This window comes from Vombatus ursinus, unplaced genomic scaffold, assembly GCF_900497805.2.
Source record: "Vombatus ursinus unplaced genomic scaffold, bare-nosed wombat genome assembly UNPS02015030.1, whole genome shotgun sequence".
Taxonomy (NCBI): Eukaryota; Metazoa; Chordata; class Mammalia; order Diprotodontia; family Vombatidae; genus Vombatus; species Vombatus ursinus.
Genome location: NW_020954808.1, coordinates 2,837,589 through 2,858,889, shown reverse-complemented (window position 1 = coordinate 2,858,889; position 21,301 = coordinate 2,837,589). Strand labels below are relative to the sequence as shown.

General features: G+C 47.5%; 3 protein-coding genes across 3 annotated transcripts in view; all 3 read right to left on the bottom strand.

The window, feature by feature from the left end:
* Window positions 1–968, bottom strand: part of LOC114030979 (zinc finger protein 239-like) — a 50,883-nt gene extending 49,915 nt beyond the window's left edge. The window contains exon 1 of the mRNA XM_027845950.1: window positions 910–968. The gene's annotated coding sequence lies outside the window, so the exon portion shown is untranslated. The remainder of the gene's footprint in view (window positions 1–909) is intronic.
* The window catches only part of LOC114030978 (zinc finger protein 2 homolog), a 252,552-nt gene extending 241,706 nt beyond the window's left edge, over window positions 1–10,846 (bottom strand). The window contains exon 1 of the mRNA XM_027845949.1: window positions 10,799–10,846. The gene's annotated coding sequence lies outside the window, so the exon portion shown is untranslated. The remainder of the gene's footprint in view (window positions 1–10,798) is intronic.
* Window positions 1–10,847, bottom strand: part of LOC114030977 (zinc finger protein 665-like) — a 117,323-nt gene extending 106,476 nt beyond the window's left edge. Inside the window, exon 1 of the mRNA XM_027845948.1 lies at window positions 10,799–10,847. Coding sequence (XP_027701749.1) covers window positions 10,799–10,847 — 49 coding nt within the window. The remainder of the gene's footprint in view (window positions 1–10,798) is intronic.
* Window positions 10,848–21,301: the final 10,454 nt, after the last annotated feature.

Here is a 21,301-nt window from a genome sequence, read left to right as displayed (position 1 = left end):
CCCACATTCATCACACTTATAAGGCTTCTCTCCAGTATGAATCCTCTGGTGCTTAACCAGAATTGAGGTGTCAATGAAGGCTTTCCCACATTCCTTACATTTGTAAGGCTTCTCTCCAGTATGCATCCTTTGGTGTAGGATCAGGTTGAACTTTCGAGTGAAGGCTTTCCTACAGTCATTACATTCATAGGGCTTCTCGCCGGCATGAATTCTCTTGTGCTTAGCAAGGGCAGAGCTCTCGGTGAAGGCTCTCCCACATTCATTGCATGGGTAAGGCTTCTCTCCCGCATGGATGATCTGATGCAGTGCCAGGTGGGACTTCTGCGTGAATGCTTTCCTACATTCCTTACAGATATACGGCTTCTCTCCAGTATGAATCCTCTGGTGCTTTACAAGGGAAGAGCTCTCAATGAAGCCTTTCCCACAATCCTTGCATATATATGGCTTCTCTCCAGTATGAATTCTCTGATGCTTAACAAAGTCTGAACTTTCAATGAATGCTTTTCCACATTCTTGACATTTGTAAGGCTTCTGTCCCGTATGAGTCCTCTTGTGCCTATGAAATTCCGAATTAGAAATAAAGGCTTTCTCACATTCATTACATTTGTAAGGAGTCTCTCCAGTATGGATCCTCTGGTGCTTAACAAGGTCTGACACTTGTCTGAAGGCTTTTCCACATTTATTACACGTGTAAGGTTTCTCTCCAGTGTGAATCCGCTGGTGTCGAGTAAGTCCTGAGTTTTTAGTGAATGCTTGCCCACACTCAGGACATTTATAAGGCTTCACATCAGCCTGGATTTTCTGATCTTCAGTGAGGTTTGAGCATTGACTGAAGGTTTTCCCATATTCACTATATTTATCACTTTTAGCTCCAGTGTGACTCTTCTGAGGTTTAGTTAACTTCCTCACCTCACTCTCCTCCTTTATTTGCTCCCTCTTTTTCTGGCTCTCACTATCTACACCTTCCCCCAAAGTGGAGTAGCAAAAGTCAGCCCCTCCAGGTCTTTCAACTTTCACCACCGGGGATGACTCGTCTCCTGGAATATTCTCTTTTGGAGTTGACTTTGTGGTCTCAGTCCTAGGTTCCAAGTCTGAAAGACATTAATATAAAGGGTGAATGTCCCCATTTCTCAGCCTTGAGAAAGGACACTGGGAATGAGGAAATGAAACTGAAAAGGCTACTCAGAGGAAGGAAGCACACTGTGGAATACTATTAAAAATCTCCTCTATGATTTCTCTAAAATATTATTTCTTAATATTTCATCTGGTCTAAAAATCCTTTCCAGATTTCTCCATTTTAAAGTGTGTAGAAGGTCAAGAACAAAAGGATTTTCTTAGGGAAATAAAATTAGGATGGAAAGCAAACTTTGAGCAAAGGTATTTCTTGTCATATTAAAATCACTGTCTTAATGCCCTAGTGTCTGATAAACTGGAACACATAAATCACTTGCTTAGATCATATTCTACAATACATTCTAAATTAATACATGACCTTAATTACAAAAATCATACCACAAAAAAATTAAAAGAGATGCAGATCATATACTTTTTCATAGATATGGAGAGATATACGAATGGTTCTAAGATAAAAATAAGTCTCAAGAGAATTGCAAATTAAAGACCATATTAAAAAATGCTCCACCCACATGTACAAAAATACTCATAGCAGTTCTTTTTCTGGTGGCCAAGAATTGGAAATCGAGGGAGTGTCATCAACTGGGGAATGGCCGAACAAGTTGTGACACATGAATGTAATGGAATACTATTGTGCTATAAGAAATGATAAGTAGGTGGATTTCACAACAACCTGGAAAGACTTATACGAACTGATGCTGAGTGAAGTGAGCAGAACCAAGAGAACACTGCACACAGTAACAGCAACATTGTGCGATGACTAACATTGATACACTGAGCTCCTGTCAGCAATTCGAGGATCTGAGACATCTCAGAAAGACTCACAATGGAAAATGCTGTCCACATCCAGAGAAAGAACTATGGAGTCTGAATACAGATTGAAGCATACTATTTGCTCTCTTTTTTGTTTTTTTTGCTTTGTTTTGGTTCTTCTTTCTCATGGTTCCTCCCATTGGTTCTAATTCTTCTTTACAACATGACTAATGTGAAAATGTGTATGGGACTTCTCAACCTCCTATAGCAAGGTACTGTTTTGTTTGTTTGTTTGCATGGGTAGAGCACAGCATACCCACCAGCTGACTCCTGATGAGGTTCCCAGAATCTGACCGTTTAAGTGGAAAGACAAATCTTTCAAACATCAGGAAAAAAGCTGTTGTGTGATTCCGATCTTGTCAGTCACCTTGTGTAGTGCATAGCGTACAGTGTATAGTGATAGACTTTAGACCATGCACCAGAAGCCCCTTCTCAACAGCAAGACTTGACTCTAATACAATGACCAACCACAATTCCAAAGGGCTCTCTATGAAGTGAAGCGTGCTGCCCTTCCCCCTGACAGGGAGAGGATGAACTCAGAGGGCAGATCAAACACACTTTTTCTGCATATAGCCAATGCAGGAATTTGTTTTGCTTGACTGCACATGTTTGTAACAGGGGTTTTCTTTTTCTTGCTTTCTCGATAGAAGAAGGTGGGAGAGAAAGAAAGCAAATTTTCATTTGAAAATAAAATTTACTCCACAATACATTCTAAACAGATACATGATCTCAATATAAAAGACTATGCTACAAAAAAATTAGAAGAGAAACAGATCATGTACCTCTCAGCTACAGATATGAGATATATTCTTAACCAAACAAGAGATATAGGCAATTACAAAAGATAAAACAGATAACTCTGATTCCCTGAAACTGAAAAGCTTCTGCAAAGACATTAATGCATCAATGATAAGAAAGGAAGTGGTTGAATAGGAAAAAAAAAATCTTTACATTAAATTTCTTTGAAAAGGGTTTGGTATTCAAGATATATAAACAATTGATATATACATACACACACACACACACACACACACACACACACACACACACACATAAAAAACTAACGGCCACGACTATCTCAGCAGACAGGCTAAACCAGGTTGACAGAGGTCTCAGACCCATCAGTGAGTTAGAGGGATTGTCTCCCACAAAGATGTGAAGACTTCCCCCAGTGGAATGGACAGGTAAGAACAATTTGTACGGAACCCTTAGAGCTTGGTCAGACATTAAATACCCCACGGTCATGCAATGCATCCCCGGTCATCGACAGCCATCTTGACTTTGGTCCTGCAACTGGACTTCAATGAGTACAGCCAGCGACTGGGTACAACTCTGCCTCACTTCAATCTAATTCACATGCAAGCATCACCCATGATATCACTGGACCTCTTCAAAAATGAAGGACAAATATCAACCAATGGTCAAAGGACATGAACAAACAGCTCTCAAAAAAAGAAATGTGGGGGCAGCGAGGTGGTGCAGTTGATAGAGCACCGGCCCTGAAGTCAGGAGGACTTAAGTTCAAATCCAGCCTCAGACACAACATTCACTAGCTGTGTGTCTCTGGGCAAGTCACTTAATCCCAACTGTCTCACTTTAAAAAAAAAAAAAAAGAAAAAGAAGAAGAAATGCAAAGTATTCACAACTACATGGGGGAAAAGCACTAATACAGAGAAATGCAGATCAAAACAACTCAAAGGTTTCAAAAATGACCAAAAAAGGCAACAGTCAATGTTGGAGGGAATGCAAGAAAAAAGGCACCCTAGTGGAATGGGATGGCTTAAAAGTTTGTTTATAAAGTACAGCTGTTACTTATGATGAACTGTCCAGAACATTTTCTCTTCGAAGTCTGGTTGCTTGGCCTGCCTGTGAATGCCACTAAAATGGAAACCTCCTCCCACTACTCTCCCCTCATTCCCTGGGTAGTAAAGAAAGGGAGTTTGTGTCCAGAACCCCTTTTTGGGGGGTTCCCTTGGAACGAGGGGATTTTGTGGAAGGAGATAAAAGTCCTCCCTTCATCTCACCGGCTGATGGGACTCTAAAAAGCTGCCAGTCTCAAGGACTCTGAAATCCATCTGTGTTCCAGTCCTGTCTCTCTGCACAGTGCCAGGAGGCAGTTTAGGGGTGCAGGGGATAGAATATTGTGCTGGAAAAATCAGGAGGACCTAAGTGCAAATCAGTCTCATAGTTACATCATCCTGGCTAAGTCACTTAATCTTTGCTTTCCTCAGTTTCTTAGGGATAATTATAGCACCTACCTAGGTGACACTGCGGATGAAGCCCACACCTGGAGTCAGGAAGACCTGAGTTCAAATGTGGCCTCAGAAACTTACTAGCTGTGTGACCCTGGGCAAGTCACTTAACCCTGTTTGTCTCAGGTTCCTCGTCTGTAAACTGAGCTGGAGAAGGAAATGGCAAGCCACTCCAGTATCTTCATCAATAAGATGCCTTCACGTGTACAGGTATCAGCACAATGTTAATGTTTCTGGGAGATAATAAATGGAACCCAACTAAGGGTAGAGAGAATCGGTTTGGTATCCCTCCGATGTTTCCTCCCTAGAAGCAACTGTCTCTCTGTTATTTTTCCCTAGTTATACTATATATAGCAGCTCCATATGTGACACTTCCAAAGAAACAGCTGTGCCCGAGTGATGACAGCTGCTCTTAGAGAAACAGCTTCTACTTGATGGCAGGAGGGATATGGAGGACACACCCCACACTACCCAGTACAGAAGGGCCAATCAGTAAGTACAGAACATAGTCATTTGGCTAGACAAGTGTACCGCCAAAGGAAAAATTAAAGACAAGCACAAAATCTGAGGACAAAGTGCATGTTCCTTTCTAAAAACTTACCAGAAATCTGAAATGGGAACTGTTACAAACTCACCTCTATGAGTTTCTACCGGAAGTTTTCCAAAATATGAAATTATCTATTACTGCTGTTTAAGGGAGGGGCGGGGGCAGAAGAATATTGGGAGCAGCATAGACGCAGACAGAAGACAGAAACTGAAGAATAAAAATATTTACATCCTTCTAAAACAAATACAAAAAAATCCCAAACTGGGTCACAGAGTCAGACACAACTGAAACAACTCAACACCACTACCAGCACCTCACAGAGTTGTTTCCAAATGAGATGTTTATAAAGTGCTTAGCACAGTGTCTAGTACTTAACAAATGCTTATTACCTTCCTACTCTGGGTCCGAGTTTCAGCTCTCTTCAGCAAATGACCCGGCCCAACCTCCAGGCACTTGTGCACCCAGTCTGGGCACAGCAGTCAAATGCTCCCTGTGGCGAGGATGGCTCAGTGATTCGCCCTCGATTTTACTTCCATCTTCTTCCCATACTGCACATCTCCCAACAGAAACTCTTCAAAGACAGTGGAAGAAAAATCTTGGGGAAAGCTTGGGGAAGTAGATCCTCTCACACCAGCATTCCTGAACCTGGGGGCCGCGTGTACCTCCTCCATATGCCCACATGGGCTGAAAGGGGCCCTACCTGGTCCTGGAGGACAAGGACAGGATAAGGTAAAGGAAGAGGAAGAGATGAGCTGTCACTGGACTCTATCTGCCGGGAAAAGCTTCTGCCAACTGGAGGCCAACCTGACCCAGGAGGCAGAGCCTGAGCCAGGTATGAGAAGGATGCCACTGACCCAGCATCCTGGTGAAAGGAGGGAAGTAGGATTATTCTCCGTCATGAAACCCAGGGTGCTGTCAGCACATGGCAGAGGCTGCCAGCCCAGAGCCTCCTAAAGAAAGAACCTGCTGTGAACAGAGAGCTGGCTGATTTGGAACAAGAGGATGTGTGGGTTCTAATTCTTGGCCTCAGTCTCCTCATCTGTAAAACGATGGGGCTGGAACACAGGACCGCCTCAGTCCCTTCCAACTATAAATCTCTGTGATCATGTGAACAGAGTGGGAGGTACCCAGGCCATCTTCGAGGGAGAGGGTAAAGATAGGGAGGCTCAGGGCCCGGAGAAGATGGCACTGGGATGGAGGGCAAGCAAAGCCCGGGCGCCCTCTGCTGGTGGAGGAGGGTGTGGTCCCAGCAGAGACCAAAGGGGCTTCCGGCAGGTCCAGCTCTCCTGCCCCTCCCCAGGGGAGAAAAGAAGAGACTGAAGAAAGAGAGAAGGAAGGATAGCAACAAGAGGCATGCGACGGATATGTGTCAGGGACTGTGCTGGGTGACAGAGATACAAGACAAAAATGAAACAAGCTCTGCCTTACTCAATGGGAGAAGCCAAATACACATCGCACACACATACACGCCAGGGAGAGCCAAAAAGGCCACACTGGAGCTCCTCAGAAGCAGAGGAATGCAGCCCGGGCATGAGGGACAGCGTCCCGTACGGGGACCAGCCGGAAGGCTAGTTTGGCTTGACCACAGTATGCACAAAGGCATCATAGTCAAGAAGACTGGAAGGTAGGTCAAGGACAAGATGTGAAGAGTTTTAAATGACAAACAGGGATCATGGAGTCAATCACGGGGGAAACAAGGAATCACTGTAAGTTGTGAGGTCAAGAAGTCCAGGGAGAGGGGATGAGGGCCTGAACTGGGATGATGGGGACCTGGTAGATGTAAAAACAGGACAAAAACAAGAGCTGTTAACACAAATAAGAAGGACATGATTTGGCAAAAAACTGGAGATATGGGGTGAGCAGCAATGAAGAGCCGAACAAGATGCCAAGGCTGGAAACCTGGGTGACAGGGAGGATGGCAGTGCCCACCACAGAGAAGGGAGGTTGGGGGAGAGGCTGAGGAATCCGAGATGTCCACCAGCCACCTAGTTTGCAGCTGACGATAGGAGACTGGGCTCAGGAGATTAGGGCTTGTTCTTCCTGCCCCACAGCACCTTGATGTCACCCTCCCTCCACTCACAAGAGCCATCAATCGAGCTTAAATCTCATTATCTCATCCCAGAATAAAAAGTCACATTGCAGGAGTAGCTAGGTGGCACAGTGGATAAAGCACCGGCCCTGGAGTCAGGAGGACCCGAGTTCAAATCCAGCCTCAGACACTTGACGCTTACTGGCTGTGTGATCTTGGGCAAGTCACTTAACCCCATTGCCTAGCCAAAAAAAAAAAAAAGTCACATTGCTACTTAATCAACTCCAGTTACCCCAATTACTGTCAGGGTCCACTAAAAAGTCCCGTTTGGTATGTAAAGGCCTTGACTAACGTGCTCCCTTCCTACCTTTCCAGTCTGGTTTTTCCCCAAATCAATGCAATACGATCAATGTGATACGGCACACATTACACAACCTAACGGTGTTGCACAGTGCAGACAGGGCCAGCCTTAAGGTCAGGACGTCAGTGGCTGAAGGTCTTCAGCTCTACGGCCTTGGCCTACTATTATCTTATTAACCTCTCGGGCCCCTAGGAGCTAATGCCAGCGACAGAGGAGATCCACATCAGTGGATCGAGCTTCCCTCACTGAGGAAATAACTGGTTTGGGCACATAAATGTGAAAACACCTACAGTATGTGGCATCATATGAGCCAGGACATACATATACATAGACCACAATGATTTTTGTTTCAACACCATGAGGATTCCCTTCACCAGAGTGATTTCGACCCCTCTGTGACTCGGCGGACAGCCTTCCTAAGAACTGCTGTGGCTAAAAACTTCGTCCCCTATGGTTCTCTAGTGAAGAGGAGGCTAGGCTGGTCTGCAGATCACAAACATACAGGCATCACTCAAAGCCCTCCTGGCTTGACCAGAGCTTGTCAGATACTGGACACCTGCGGGTGGAGAAGCGAAGCCGCCTGCCCAGATGTCACAGTGAATTCACCTTTCCGGGAGACTTTATTCTCTGCCTCAGTCTACAATCCAGTGCCGTGGCCCTCGTGGAGGTCCCTGGCACACGCCATTCCACCTTCCACCTCCAGGCAGTGCACTCTGGTGATCCCTGAGGCTTAAGATGCTCTCCTCATTCATTTCAGCCCCAGGAATCTCTGTCAGACTCAGCTGACAGCCCACCTTCTCGAGGAGGCCTTTCCCAATTGCCCTCCTACCCCCATCCCCACAAAGAACGTTCAGCTTCCATCTGCTCTGCAACAGAAATCCTGGACCTCCCTAGTTATTTCACCCAAGCCCCATCAGAATGCCAGTTCCTTGAGGGTAGGGGCTTGTTCTGCCTTTCTATGCATTCCCAGTGCCTGGACAATAACAAATGCTTAATAAATGTTTGTTGAATGACTGACAGATTGCAGATGAACCAGCAGAACTGGGAAGTGACTGAAACAGCCAAAAGGGAAATGAATGCTGCAGAATTCTAATGACCAGGCTGGGCCACAGAGAGGAAAGGCACTGTCCAAGGAGGACAGGGGGACATAACCGACTCCATTTCATCCTCTATTTGCTAGGATTGTTTGGTTTTGCCTGAGTGACGCCTCCTGGACTTGTACTGAATGTGCCTCCTTTGCCATCTCTCTTCTCTCCACTATAAAAAAAGTCACAGGTCTTTGACTAGTCCCAGGTGCCATCCCTTCTCTTTAACTTATCTAATGGGGCAGTTCAGTCGTTTTCAGTCGTGTCCGACTCTCTGTGACCCCACTGAGGGTTTTCCTGGCAGAGATTCTAGAGTGATTTGTCATTTCCTTCTCCAGCTCTTTTTACAGATGAGGAAACTGAGGCAAACAGGGCTAAGTGACTTGCCCAGGGTCACCCAGCTAGGAAGTGTCTGGGGCCAGATTTGAACTCAGGAAGAGGAATCTTCCAGACCTCAGGTCCAGCACTCTCTCCGACGTACCACCATTTACTTTTCAAATACTTTTCTGCCTGGGTGCTCCATCGTATCATGCCCAAAGGTGCTTTGTAAAAAACTTCCCTTTTGTTCTGCTCTCTGGGTCACGGAGCTCAGGCCAGACTCTATACAGTCACCTGCAGAACTGAGCCCCACACGTCCATCACCACTGAGTGACAATGCGTGTGACCCTCCTGGGTGGATAAAGTGCAGTGGAGCTGTCTGTCTGTATCCTGTGCTGGTGGACTGGTGCAGCGGTCAGCAAGGACCCAGAAAATTCCTGCAACAGCACCTTCCCTCCTTCTTTGCAAAGCTGGGGGCCTATGGCTATGAAACGCAGCACAGAATCTTTCAATGGTTTGTGGTTTCAGGTGATTTCTACCATTTCCCTTCTTTGTTATAAGGGACAGCTCTCTTCGAAGGGAGGGGGGAATTCATTAGGGAACTGTACATTGTGGAAAACCTAAAGATACTGGTAATTGCTTTTTTTTTAAAACAAAGTTAAGAAAATTCCACAACAGATTATTAAAAAAAAAAATGAAGTGGTGGAGCCAGAGAGCCTCCAAGGTATCCCCTGTGAACCGTCTACAATCTATGCCAACATGTCTCCCCAAGCTCAGGAAGAGCCCCAAATTCCCAGCCTTTCCTCTTGGGCTCAGGTTCATAACAAGGGTCCATGGCCCTGCTCCTGCCCCACAACCCTCCCCAAGCAGTAACAGCTGGGTCTCCTCTGCTGCCTGTGGGGTCCCCCAGCGTGGGGTCCCCAGGGAAAGGCAGGAGGGGAGTACCAGGGGAGTTCATAGTTCTCAGAGCTTTATCTTCTAACAAAAAGCAGTGGGGGGGACATGAAAATCGAAATCCCCTCCTCTCAAATGTGTTCGTGCTGGGCTGCCATTACCCTGGGCAAGTTCCAGACTGGAGTGTCTTCCCAGGTCCCGAAGCCACAAGGAGCCACTTGTGAAGTCAGCCCCTTTTGACAAACAAATGAAGGCACCTGGCAGAAAGGCAATGGCCTCGAGGCCCCTACCTAGGGAAGAACATTAAGGGAAACAAGACAAAAGCCCAGCTCCCACACACTAACAAAATAAGCACCTACTGTGTGCAGAGCCCGGAGCCCAATCAGATAATGATAACAGCTAACATTTACACCGCATTTAAAGGTTCGAAAAGTGCTCTCCAAACATGACCTCATTTTATTCTCACAACAAGGGGGGAGGGGCGCTATCGACACCCCCATTTTACAGAACAGGCGCCTTAAGACGTCAAACAACCTAGCGCCTACAGCTACTCGCCTCTCTCCCAGAGGCTCTGGGGGCAGGTCAGACCCCAACCCGGCCCCCTCCAGGGAGGCAGGCGCCCCCACTCAGCAGCACGTCTCTGGCCTGCCCTGCCGTTCCAGGGGGTGGCACGGTGCCCTCACACAAGGACCAGCCAATCCGCCAGCACCCGCAGCCCTCCACGGCCCGGGGGGCTGGGTGCATGCCGCGGACCTAAGCGGCTTCTCCCCCAGGGCCAGCAGGCAGGCAGCCGGCCCCAGGTCAGTGCCTGAACCTCCCGGGAGGCCGGGAGGAACCCCGACCCTTTGTTAAGGAGCTCGGCCAAAGTCACCCACCGACCCCCAGGACAGGAGCGCCCAGCCGAGGTTGGCAAAACACGCCGAGAGACGGGAGGAGGCGGCGCCAGACGGGCCCCGGGCCCCGGGCCCCCGGCCGGGCATCCCCGGGAGAAGGGCTCCCTCCCGAGCCACCACCGCCTGAAAAGCGGCCGAGCCCGGGGTGCTCAGGGCCAACAGCGCCCCCAGACCCAGGAGGGGCTCTGCATCCACTGCCCCAGCAGCCCCCCGCCGCAGACGCCTCTGCAGCCCCAGGAGCAACTCCCCCCGGTCAACTGCCCTCGCAGCCATCCCCCCATCAAATGCCCCTGCAGCCATCTCTGCCGAGACCGGGAGGCACCTCTAACAACTGCCTCGGCAGCCCCCGCAGCCACTCCCGAAGACCCGGATGGAAAGCCCCCCCACCCCCGACCTCGGCACAGTCAAACGGCTCGGCGTCAAACACAGACACGCTTTCTCCACAGACATAGCGTCAAGGAAGGCTCATTACCCTCTGCGCTGCCGCCGCCGCTGCCCAAGGCCGCAGGGGGCCCGTCCATCCGCTCGGCCGACGACGGTAACCGCAGCCGACGCCGCTCTGACGCAGGCACCCGAGGCGACCGTTTTTTTTGTTTTTTTGTGGGTTTTTTTTGCCCCGTGACGCAACTTCCGCCGGGCCAAGGCGGGGGCGGGGACTGGAGAGCATGCGCATCGCTCCACGGCAACTGCTTCCGGTCTGCTAGCCACTGCGCTACTAGAGGCTCTTTTTGATTGGCTGCGGAGCAGGAAGTGGGGGCGTCTCCTCGAAGAAAGAGTCGGCTTGGGCGTGGCCTCGCGCCTGGTTGTCCTCGGAGGCCCTCTGGTCTGGCCTGTGTTTCTTCTGGCTGAGCCGGGCCTCGACCTTGCTGGGCTCCCTCCCTCCTTCCCTCGCGGGAGGCTCGCTCTCAGACCCCGGACCCGCTTCCCGCAGAGAAGCGCCAGGGGAGGAAGGTGCAGGCGGGCAACGGAGAGCTCGGGGCCCGCGGAGGGAGGTCGCCCACCAGGAGGGCAGCCGCCCGGGCTCTCTCGGTGCCTGGGTCCCTCCCAGACTCCGACCCCCGCGGACTGTGGGCTGTCAGGACCGGGGAGAAGGCCGCCCAGCCCCGCTAGGCTAGCCGAGACCCCCGAGGCTTCAGTTAGAAGCAGCAAGAGGGCGAGTCCACGTCGCCGGAGCCCAGGGGCTAGCGAGCTGGGCTGGAGTCAGGAAGACCCCCTCCAAACGCAAGACCCCTATGTGACGGAGAGAATGCTGCTGACCCTCTTTGGCCGAGGGAGCCAGACCAGTGAAAAACCTGGGCCCAGTCCTCCATGCATGTCCTGCTCTACTCATAGTTAGGAACGTTATAAAACATCCACCAAAACAGTGAGATGAAGACCGGATATTGTTCCATCTCCCAACTGTGCCCAAGCCCCTTTCCTGCAGCAGCCCATGGTCCCCATCCCTGCCCCCAGCATTCCAAGGGCTGGTTGGGGAACGCAGGAGTGGAAAGACTACAAGGGTGGCTTGGCTCTGGCCCACCCATGCCTTTCTCAACCCTCCCCCCAACCCCACTACCACAGGATCTAAGGCAACAGGCAGCCTCTGGGATCTGGAGTGGCTCTAAAGGCCACAAGGGTGGGAGTGGGGCCTGGGAGGGCAAGGCTGCTAGGGAGGAAGGGTCAATGTCTGGGGCAGGGAAAAGGAAGAGGCTCTTAGGTGAGGAGAAAATCAGGTATGAGCTCAGATCCTAGAAGAGGAACTATTTGGAGGGACTGAAGACATTGGGGCCACTGAGTCTGAGATCATCTTCCACAGGTGGATTTTCTTAATTTGTGGAGGAAACTTTAGAGAATACGCCCCCACTGGGAAGGGAGACAGCTGGGATGAAGAAGAAGGAGGTCACCTAGGATGGGGGAATTACATATATAAAACAATTTTTAACATCCATTTAAAAACAATTTTGAGTTCCAAATTCTCTCCATCCCTCCCCCTCACTGAGAAGGGAAGCAGTTTGATATAGGTCATTCTTGGGCAGTCATTGACATCAATCAGTGGGAGCTAGGTGGCACAGTGGATAAAGCCGTGGCCTTGGCATCAAAAAGACTTGAGTTCAAAATCAGCCTCAGACACTATAGCTGTGTGACCCTAAGCAAATGACTTCAGCATCTGCCTCAGATGATCCTCATCTGTAAAATGGAAATTAATTGTTATCACTTAATAAATTATTATTAAATAGCATCTACCTCCCTAAGATAATATAAAGTTCTTTGCAAACCTTGAAATGCTGTATAGATGTTGTCATCATCTGTGATCTTTGGGATTAAATGCAGACAAGGGTGGATGCCCCGGAGCCAGAGTTTCCATTGCCTACCCAGAATGTAAGGGAGTTAGGCTTTTAATCTCTCCAGCAAAAGCTCTGTGGAAAGGTTTGGGACTCAAATTCACAGAGCATGGAGAGGCAGGAGCTCAGAGCCTGGCCATCTCAAAGGACCTGGAGACTATTCCTCTTCTTGCCAGAGTGGGCACTGGGTGCCAGTGTGGGCAGGCACAGCTGTGGCAGCACCTCAGTAATAAGGAGAGGAATCTCTGAGGGGTGGAGAGTGAGAAAGGGATGACCAGAGAAAAGGGGATGAGCATGAAGACACCAAGCCCCTCAGCCCCTCACTGAGCAGCCTCACCATTACCGGATCCTTCCTCCTCATCTTTGCCCAACCAGCCTGCAGACACAGGTAGATCAGGCCTAATTCTCCTGCATGTGCTCCATCCGAGTCAGAGCTCCCAGAGATAGCCCCTGCAGGGTTCAGTCCTCTCCTCTCCTCCAAATCCTTCCCCTGTTTTCTCTGCATCTCAGAAAATGTTAGATTGTAAGCTCCTAGAGGACAGGGACTGTCTTCTGCCTCTTTTCGTGTCCCCAGTGTTTAACACAATGTCTGACATATAGTAGGTACTTAATGTTTATTGAATGAATGAATGAAATGAACCATGCTCTGGCTCCTCGGAGCCTAAGATGAGATCCGCCACAAAGAAGGGAGAGGCAATGTGAAGAATAAGGGGTGTCTGAGCCCTTTGGGGTGCTTTTATTTTCTCTTTGTAGTCATGGGACATCTGTTCTCCTCGGGATCATGAAAGCTTCACCTTAGCACGCTAAGGGCACTCTCTGAGCGCTGGGTGGAATTTGCAAAGAGGCAGCCTCAGGAAAACCTTGCCGGCAATGAGAGAGAAGCAGTCCCAAAGGCAAATGGGCTGCCAGGGAGATGGTGCAACCCAAGAACGTTGAGCGGAGGCTGGACCGATGGTTGTCTCCTCTGCTGTGTGCTGGCTACGGCTCTGGACCGGAGTCAGGAAGACCTGGCTTCAGCTTCCCACTAAGACACCTCCGAGTGCGTGACCCTACGTGAGCCACTTCACCCTTCTCAGCCTCAGTTTCCTCATCTGTAAAAGGAGGATAAGAATAGCACCTACCTGCAAGGACTTTTGTGAGGATCAAAGAAGTTAACATATACAGCCAGTTCTCCCGTAATGTAAGAGGTCCGTTTGGCAGACATGTCCCACCCCTCGAGGCGCTCCGTATGGCTCCACCCCCTCCCCGGTTCTCCCCACTCCCACCGTAGCCCGAGGGGCCTCAGTGCCTGGAGCCGGGCTGCCCTGCTCCGACGCTGCCAGGCAGCCGGTGCCCACCTGCTGCTGGGAGCCAGACAGCTCTCTCTTCACCTAAATTCGCATTTCACAAATTGGACTCCCAGCAGGCGGTGGCAGGACCCAAGAGCCTGCCCGGGCTCCAGCTCAGGCTCAGGCTTTGGCTCCCAGCAGGGCAGCAGCGTGGGTGCCGCCTAGGTGCCAGGGTTCCTCCCCTCCAGGCACTGAAGCCCACCATGATGTCAGGCTGCAGAACCGCAGATGGGGCGGGGCCACGGGGGAAGGTCTGCTGAACCATCCACTTACTTTAAGCTAGAACTGGCTGTAAAACCTTTTGCAAATTAAATATGGGCGGAGTCTTATTCAGGCATGAACCAGGCTTGGCGGTCTCTGAGGACTTTCTTTTCCTGGGCTTTGCCCCTGGCTGCTGCATTTAGAAGGAGCCTAGGGACCTTCAGCAAGAAATAAGCACTCATGCTTGATATCTAGTTAGCAAGAATTATTAAATTAAGAAGTTGCTCGTCAATGGGTATTTATTAAATACCTACTATGTGCCCAGTGAGGCAGCTAGATAGCTCAATGGATGGAGCACTGGAGTCAGGAAGACCTGAGTTCAGATCTGGCCTCACACACTTACTAGCTGTATGACCCCGGGCAAGACACTTAACCTCCTTTTGTCTTAATTCACTGGGGAAGGAAATGGCAAACCACCCTAGTATCTTTACCAAGAAACCCCATAGTTACTATTGGTGTGATATGGTCCACGGGGTCACAAATAGTCAGACCCCGTTGAACAGCAACCGTGTGCCCAGTACTGTGCTACATGTCCTTCCTCTATGGCTGGGATTCTGTCCTTCCTCATCTCCACCTCTGGCTTCCTTTAAGTACCAGCTAAAATGTCATTTCTACAAGAACCCCATCCCCTTAATGTTAGCACCTTCTCTCTATAGGTCATTTCTGATTTATTCTGTATATACCTTAGCTATTCACAGGGCTTTGTTTATTGCCTTCCCCCATTAGAATATAAGTTCTTTGAAGGCAGTTACTGTCTTTTGCCTTTCTTTGATTCCCAGCATTTAGGACAGTGCCTGGCACACAGTAGATGTTTAATAAATGCTTGTTGATTTGGCATGCCTTGCCTTAAATGTAAAGTATAGTGTTGGTACCCATCCAGGAAAATCTTTAAGCCAAGAGGAAACAGCCATTCTTATGATCACATTTTAGTAAATGCCATTACTTCGATCTGATTGTCTTTACTGCCTGAATGTTCATGGGAAGCCAGCTCGTGCAGACTTTTGAGCTGTACTTTTTGGGATTCAGACCTGCAAGTTTCCCTAGAACCCTGGAGCAGCAGCTGTCCTATAACTTACTTGTCCAAGGTGGTTCAGATAGCATGTGGCATAGCTGAGTCAGATTCTCTGACTCCAAAGCCCAGTATTCCTTCTAAAGCGTCACTCTGTTTCTCAACCATAACCATAACAAAGAAGAATTTCACAGGACTTCACCTGCCACCGTCTTTTCTCTGGGGTGTTCCAGGAAAACTAGCACCTTTGGTCTGAGGGCTGCCGAGCCCTTTTCAGGTCTGCTCATCTACCTTTGGTGTTCACCTGGCACTCAACTCTCACCTGTGGCTCCAGGAAGCTTGTGCATTCTCCGCAGCTACAACCTGGTAAACCATCTGGGTAAATGGGCTAAACTAAGTTGAGGGTAACCAAAGGTCCTCAAACCGGATGGTGTGTTAGGGGGATGCCCACCCCAAGCATGTGAAGACTTCCCCTGGTGGAATGGGCAGATGAGAACAGTTTGTTTTAACGGCCATGAAGGTGGCTGAAGCAGGCTCTGTGGAGCGCTTGGAGCTTGTTCAGACACCAAAGACGCCAAGGTCATCACTGCATCCCGGGCTGTCAGCAGTCATCCTGACTTTTGTCCTGCCACTGGACTTCAGTGACTGGAAGAGAGACTGAGGCTACTCTGCCCCACTTTAATCCAACTGACCCGAAAGCCAAGACATCGACCTGGGTTGTCATTGGTCCTCTTCAAAAATGAAGAACGAATAACAAAGTCAAAACACTGAGGGGAAGTCTCAGCACAGTAAAAATCCCCCAGGTCTGTGTTACAAGCAGGCCTGACTCAGGATGGCCTTCCTGTAAGCTCAGGTTCAATGCTGGAATGAAAGAAAGCCCTCATAGGTCATTCTACAGTTAACAAAAGGCACGCACCAGAACTTAAGCTGTGTAGACACACCCAACCCTTGTCTCCATATGAAAAATAGGTCTGGTCAGCAGGCCAGGAGGGAGAGGCTCAAATGATCTTGGGACATCTGCCAAGTCTGAAGGGCCCAGACTCCATGTGGATGGTCCTTTTTATGCCCTTAGGTGACTAGGAAGCCACATCACTGTGACCAGAGGCTACCAGGAAATTGGGAGGCATAGCTTGTGACTCAGTCTTTAGCCAGTCAAGTCCTGGAGACTGTTTTGTTGCCTTTCCCAGAAAAACTGGCCTAACTGGTAGGAAAGGAGTGATCAGGGAGGTGACAGTCCTATCACATACCTTTCCCTGCTGTAGGATAAAAGATTTACCACCTTTTCAATGCTTTTAAGACTTTTCCTTGGTCAGTCGTTTCAGTCATGTCTGACTCCCCAAGACCCCATTTGAGATTTTCTTGGCAAAGATAGTGGAGTAGTTTGCCATTTCCTTCTCCAGCTCATTTTACAGATGAAGAAACTGAAGCAATAAAATACTCGGGGGTCTACCTGCCAAGACAAATCCAGGAACTATATGAACATAATTACAAAACACTTTTCACACAAATAAAGTCAGATCTAAACAATTGGGGAAATATTAATTTCTTGTGTGTAGGCCAAGCCAGTCTAAAAAATTGGCAATTCTACCTAAATTATTCTATTTATTCAGTATCATACCAATCAAACTACCAAAAACTATTTTATAGAGCTAGACAAAATAATACCAGAATTCATCTGGAAGAACAAAAGGTCAAGAATATCAAAGGAATCAGTGAAAAAAAACTGTGAAAGAAGGTAGCCTAGCCATATCAGATCTCAAACTATTATAAAGCAATAATCATCAAAAGACCATGGTACTGACTAAGAAATAGAATGATGGATCAGTGAAATAGATTAGGTACACAGGACACAGTAGTAAACTACTATATTAATCTAGTGTTTGATAAATGCAAAGATCCAAGCTTTTGGGACAAAAACTCATTATTTGTCAAATACTACTGAGAAAACTGGAAAACAGTATGGCAGAAATTTAGCATGAACCAACATCTCACACCATATACCAAGATAAGATCAAAATGGGTATGTTATTTAGACATAAAGGGTGATATCATAAGCAAATTCGGAGAGCAAGGAATAGTTTACTTGTCAGATCTATGGAGAAAGGATGAATTTATGGCTAAACAAAATACAGAGAGCATTAAAAAATATAAAGTAAATAATTTTGACTATATTAAATTTAAAGGTTTTGAACAAACAAAACCAATGCAGCCAAAATGAGAAGTGAAGTAGAAAGCTGGGAAACAATTTTTACAGCCAGTGTCTCTGAGAAAGACTTCATTTCTCAAATACATAGAGAGCCGAGTCAAATTTATAAGAATACAAGTCATTCTCCAATTGATAAGTGGTCAAAGGATATGAACAGACAATTTTCAGACAAAGAAATCGAAGCTACCTATAATCATATGAAAAGTGCTCTGAATCACTATTGATTAGAGAAATTAAAACAACTCTGAGCTACCTACCACCTTACGCCTATCAGATTGGCTAATGTGACAGAAGAGGAAAATAATAAATGTTGGAACAGATGTGGGAAAATTGGGACGCTAATGCACTGTTGGTGGAGTTCTGAACTGATCCAACTATTCTGGAGAACAATTTAAAACTATGCCCAGAGGGCTACAAAACTGTGCATACCCTTTGATCCAGCAATACCACTAACTAGGTCTATACCCCAAAGAGATGATAAAAAATGGATAAGGAATCACGTGTACAAAAATATTTACAGCAGCTCTTTTTTGTGATGGCTAAGAATTGGAAACTGAGGGGATGCCCATCAATTGAGAATGGCTGAACAAAAATATGATTGTGATGAAATACTATCATATTATAAGAAATGGCAAGCAGTGCCATCTTGGGGAAGGGGGAGGGGAGGAAGGAAAGGAAGGAGAAGAAAATCTTGGAATTCAAAATCTTATAAAAGTGAACGTTGAAAACTATCTTTACATGTAATTGGAAAAAACAAACTACTATTAAGGGGAAGAAAAAAGAAATGACAAGCAGGATGATTTCAGAAAAACCTGGAAAGATTTACTTGTGACACAAAGTGAAGTGAGCAGCACCAGGAGAAAATGCATTGTACACCATAACAGCAACATTGTATGATGGTTTAGCTCTTCTCAGCAATACAATGGTCCAAGGCAATCCCAAGGGACACAGTATGAAAAATGCTATCCACCTCCAAAGAAAGAGCTGAATGCAAAACAAAGCATATTGTTTTTCTCTTCCTTCCTTCCTTCCTTCCTTCCTTCCTTCCTTCCTTCCTTTTTTCCTTTCTTCCTTCTCTCTCTCTCTCTTCAAGTTTTCTTCCACAAAATGACTAGCACATGTGTAACCTATATCAGACTACTTACCACCTCAGGGAGGGAGGGAGGGAAGCACAGAATTCAGAACTCAAAATTAAAAAAAAAAAACCCAAACGTTAAAAAATTGTTTTTATATATAATTGAAGGAAAATGTTATTTAAAAAAAAAAAAAGAATGGAGGCAGAATTCAAACTCGGGTTTTCCTGACTCAGGATCTAGCAATCTCTCCACTGCTCTGCCTGAATTGATTGGAATGATATCTGTAATTCAGATCACAATCTATCTGAGTCTGCTCATCCTGTGATTCTCACTGTCCCACCCAAAGTGAAAGGGGGCAGAAGGGAGTGCCCTAATTCACCTGTCATTGCCCCAGGCCCAGAACCACCCCCTGCCCCTTCCAAGGGGCGGCTGATACCATGAGGTGACCCGGGAGGCAGAAGGTGAAGACAATCTGGTCCCGGTGGCACCTATGAAACGGCTATGAGTACAGGTCTCTTGAGATTATAACTGCCCTAAAAGGCTTGGCTCTAAAGGGCGGAGGCAGAGGGATAAAGAAAAGCGCGACCGTCCACTGCAGATGGACGAGCTCAGCCAGGCAGGACGCTGCTGTCATCCTCCCCTCTAACGAGCTGATCACTCCCCTTGCCACAGAGGCCCCGGGCTCCCTGGGCTAAGGCCACAGCCCCTGCTTTGGAGGCCACCACACTAGAGGGCCTCGGGGGTCCTTTCCGCCTCAGGATCCTCAGCTCCCCCACTTCAGCAGAGACCTCTCAGCACCTGGGTTGGTTGACACCACCACTGTTCCGATGGAACTTGTTGATCAGCTCCCACAGGCTCCTTTCACCCCAAAGTGGGCCCTCTCATTGACTATCTCACCTTTTCCCAGCGAGTTTCTCTGTCTAAGGAAGCTTGAGTCCTTGCTTTGGCTTTATCATTGACTCACCGTCACACTCAGACTTGAAAAAACTCAACTAGATGGCACAGGGGATGGACCACTGTACCCGGAGTCAGGAAGCCCTAAGCTCCAATCCAGCCTCAGACTCCAGAGGTGCGCTCCTGGGCAAACCACTCAACCTCTATCTGCCTCAGTTTCCTTATCTGTAAAACGAGCTGGAGAAGAAATGGCAAACCACTCCAGTGTGTTTGCCAAGAAAACAGATGGGGTCGCAAAGAGTCGAACGTGACTGAACAACAATTATCTTTCATCTCTTCATGTTGGTTTTTCCAAAATAAGGAAGATGATAATGCCCATGGGTTGTTGTTGGGACAAAATGAAATAATATATGTAAAGGACTTTGGAAAACTTAAAAGCTATGTAAACATTGGCCAGCAGCAGCAGCAGCAGCTCAGTAATTCTAGCATTGCCGTTCTCACGTTGATAGGACTCATAATCTAGTTCACTTTCCCTGCTGACCACTAGATGGCATACAAAGCCCAGTCCTTTTCTTTGTTTCCTGGGTTCTTGGCTCAAAAAGCAGTTCATTCTGGGGCACGAAACGTAAACATTTATGAAGTTCCTACTATGTGCCAGGCACTGTGCCAAGTGCTGGGGGTACAAATAAAGGCCAAAAAAAAAAAAGACACTCCCTGCCCTCAGGGAGCTCACAGTCTAATGGTGGAGACAACATGCAGACAGCTATGTGCAAACAAGATGCAGGCAGATTAGTATCTCCTAAGACCTAGGTCAAAATCCAGGAAACACACACACACACACACACACACACACACAGACACATATGCACATGCACCTGTGCACGTGTGCTGGAAGGAGCTTCTTCCCTAATAGAATGTAAGCTCCTTGAGAGCAGGCACCATTTTAATTTTTCTTTCAGTGCCCAACACAGTCAACACTTAGTTTGTTGTTCAGTTGTATCTGACTCTTCCTTACCCCATTTGGGGTTTTCTTGGCAAAGCCACTAGAGTGATTTACCATTTCCTTCTCCAGTTCATTTTACAGACGAGGAAACTGAGGCAAACAGGGTTAAGTGACTTACCCAGGGTCACGCAGCTAGTAAGTGTCTAACACCAGGAAGATAAAGGCTTCCTGACTCCAGGCCTGGAACTCTATCCACTGAGCCTCCTAGCAGTCCCCATAAATAAATGTTTGTGTATTCATGGAGCACAATAACTGAGTAAGCCACAAGATGGCACTCTAAACTAGCTGTTTATTTTCTGCCACATAGAAACCAGTCAATTTAGTTTGTTCGTTTGAACCTGTCATTTCATCAAAGTAGGGAGCACTCTTATGAGGAGATTCCCTCTACCAATGCAAACCATCAACAATTCTATAATTTTTTACATTTGGTCTTGAAGAGTCACCTGATGTACTAACAGATTAAGTGATGTATTCAGAATCAAACAGGTACTTAAGCATCCAAGGCAGCTCTGTCCAATACTTCAGGCTGTCTCTCTCCAGGCAAAAAAAAAAAAAAGTATATGAAACCATGAAATTGTATTAAGTATAACTCTAAAAATAGTCTGTATATTAGAGACAATTGTGTGGTATGATGGATAGAGGGCTGGATTTTGAGTTCAAATCCTGCTTCAGATGACTGGGAGCAAATCTCTTTTGTTTGTTTTTTGCTAGGCAATGGAGTTAAGTGACTAGGGTCACACAGTTAGTAAGTGTCAAGTGTCTGAGACTGAATTTGAACTCAGGTCTTCCTGACTTCAGGGCCGGTGCTCTATCCACTGCACTACCTAGCTGCCCCTGGGAGCAGATCTCTTAAACTGTCTGCCTCATCTGTAAAGTG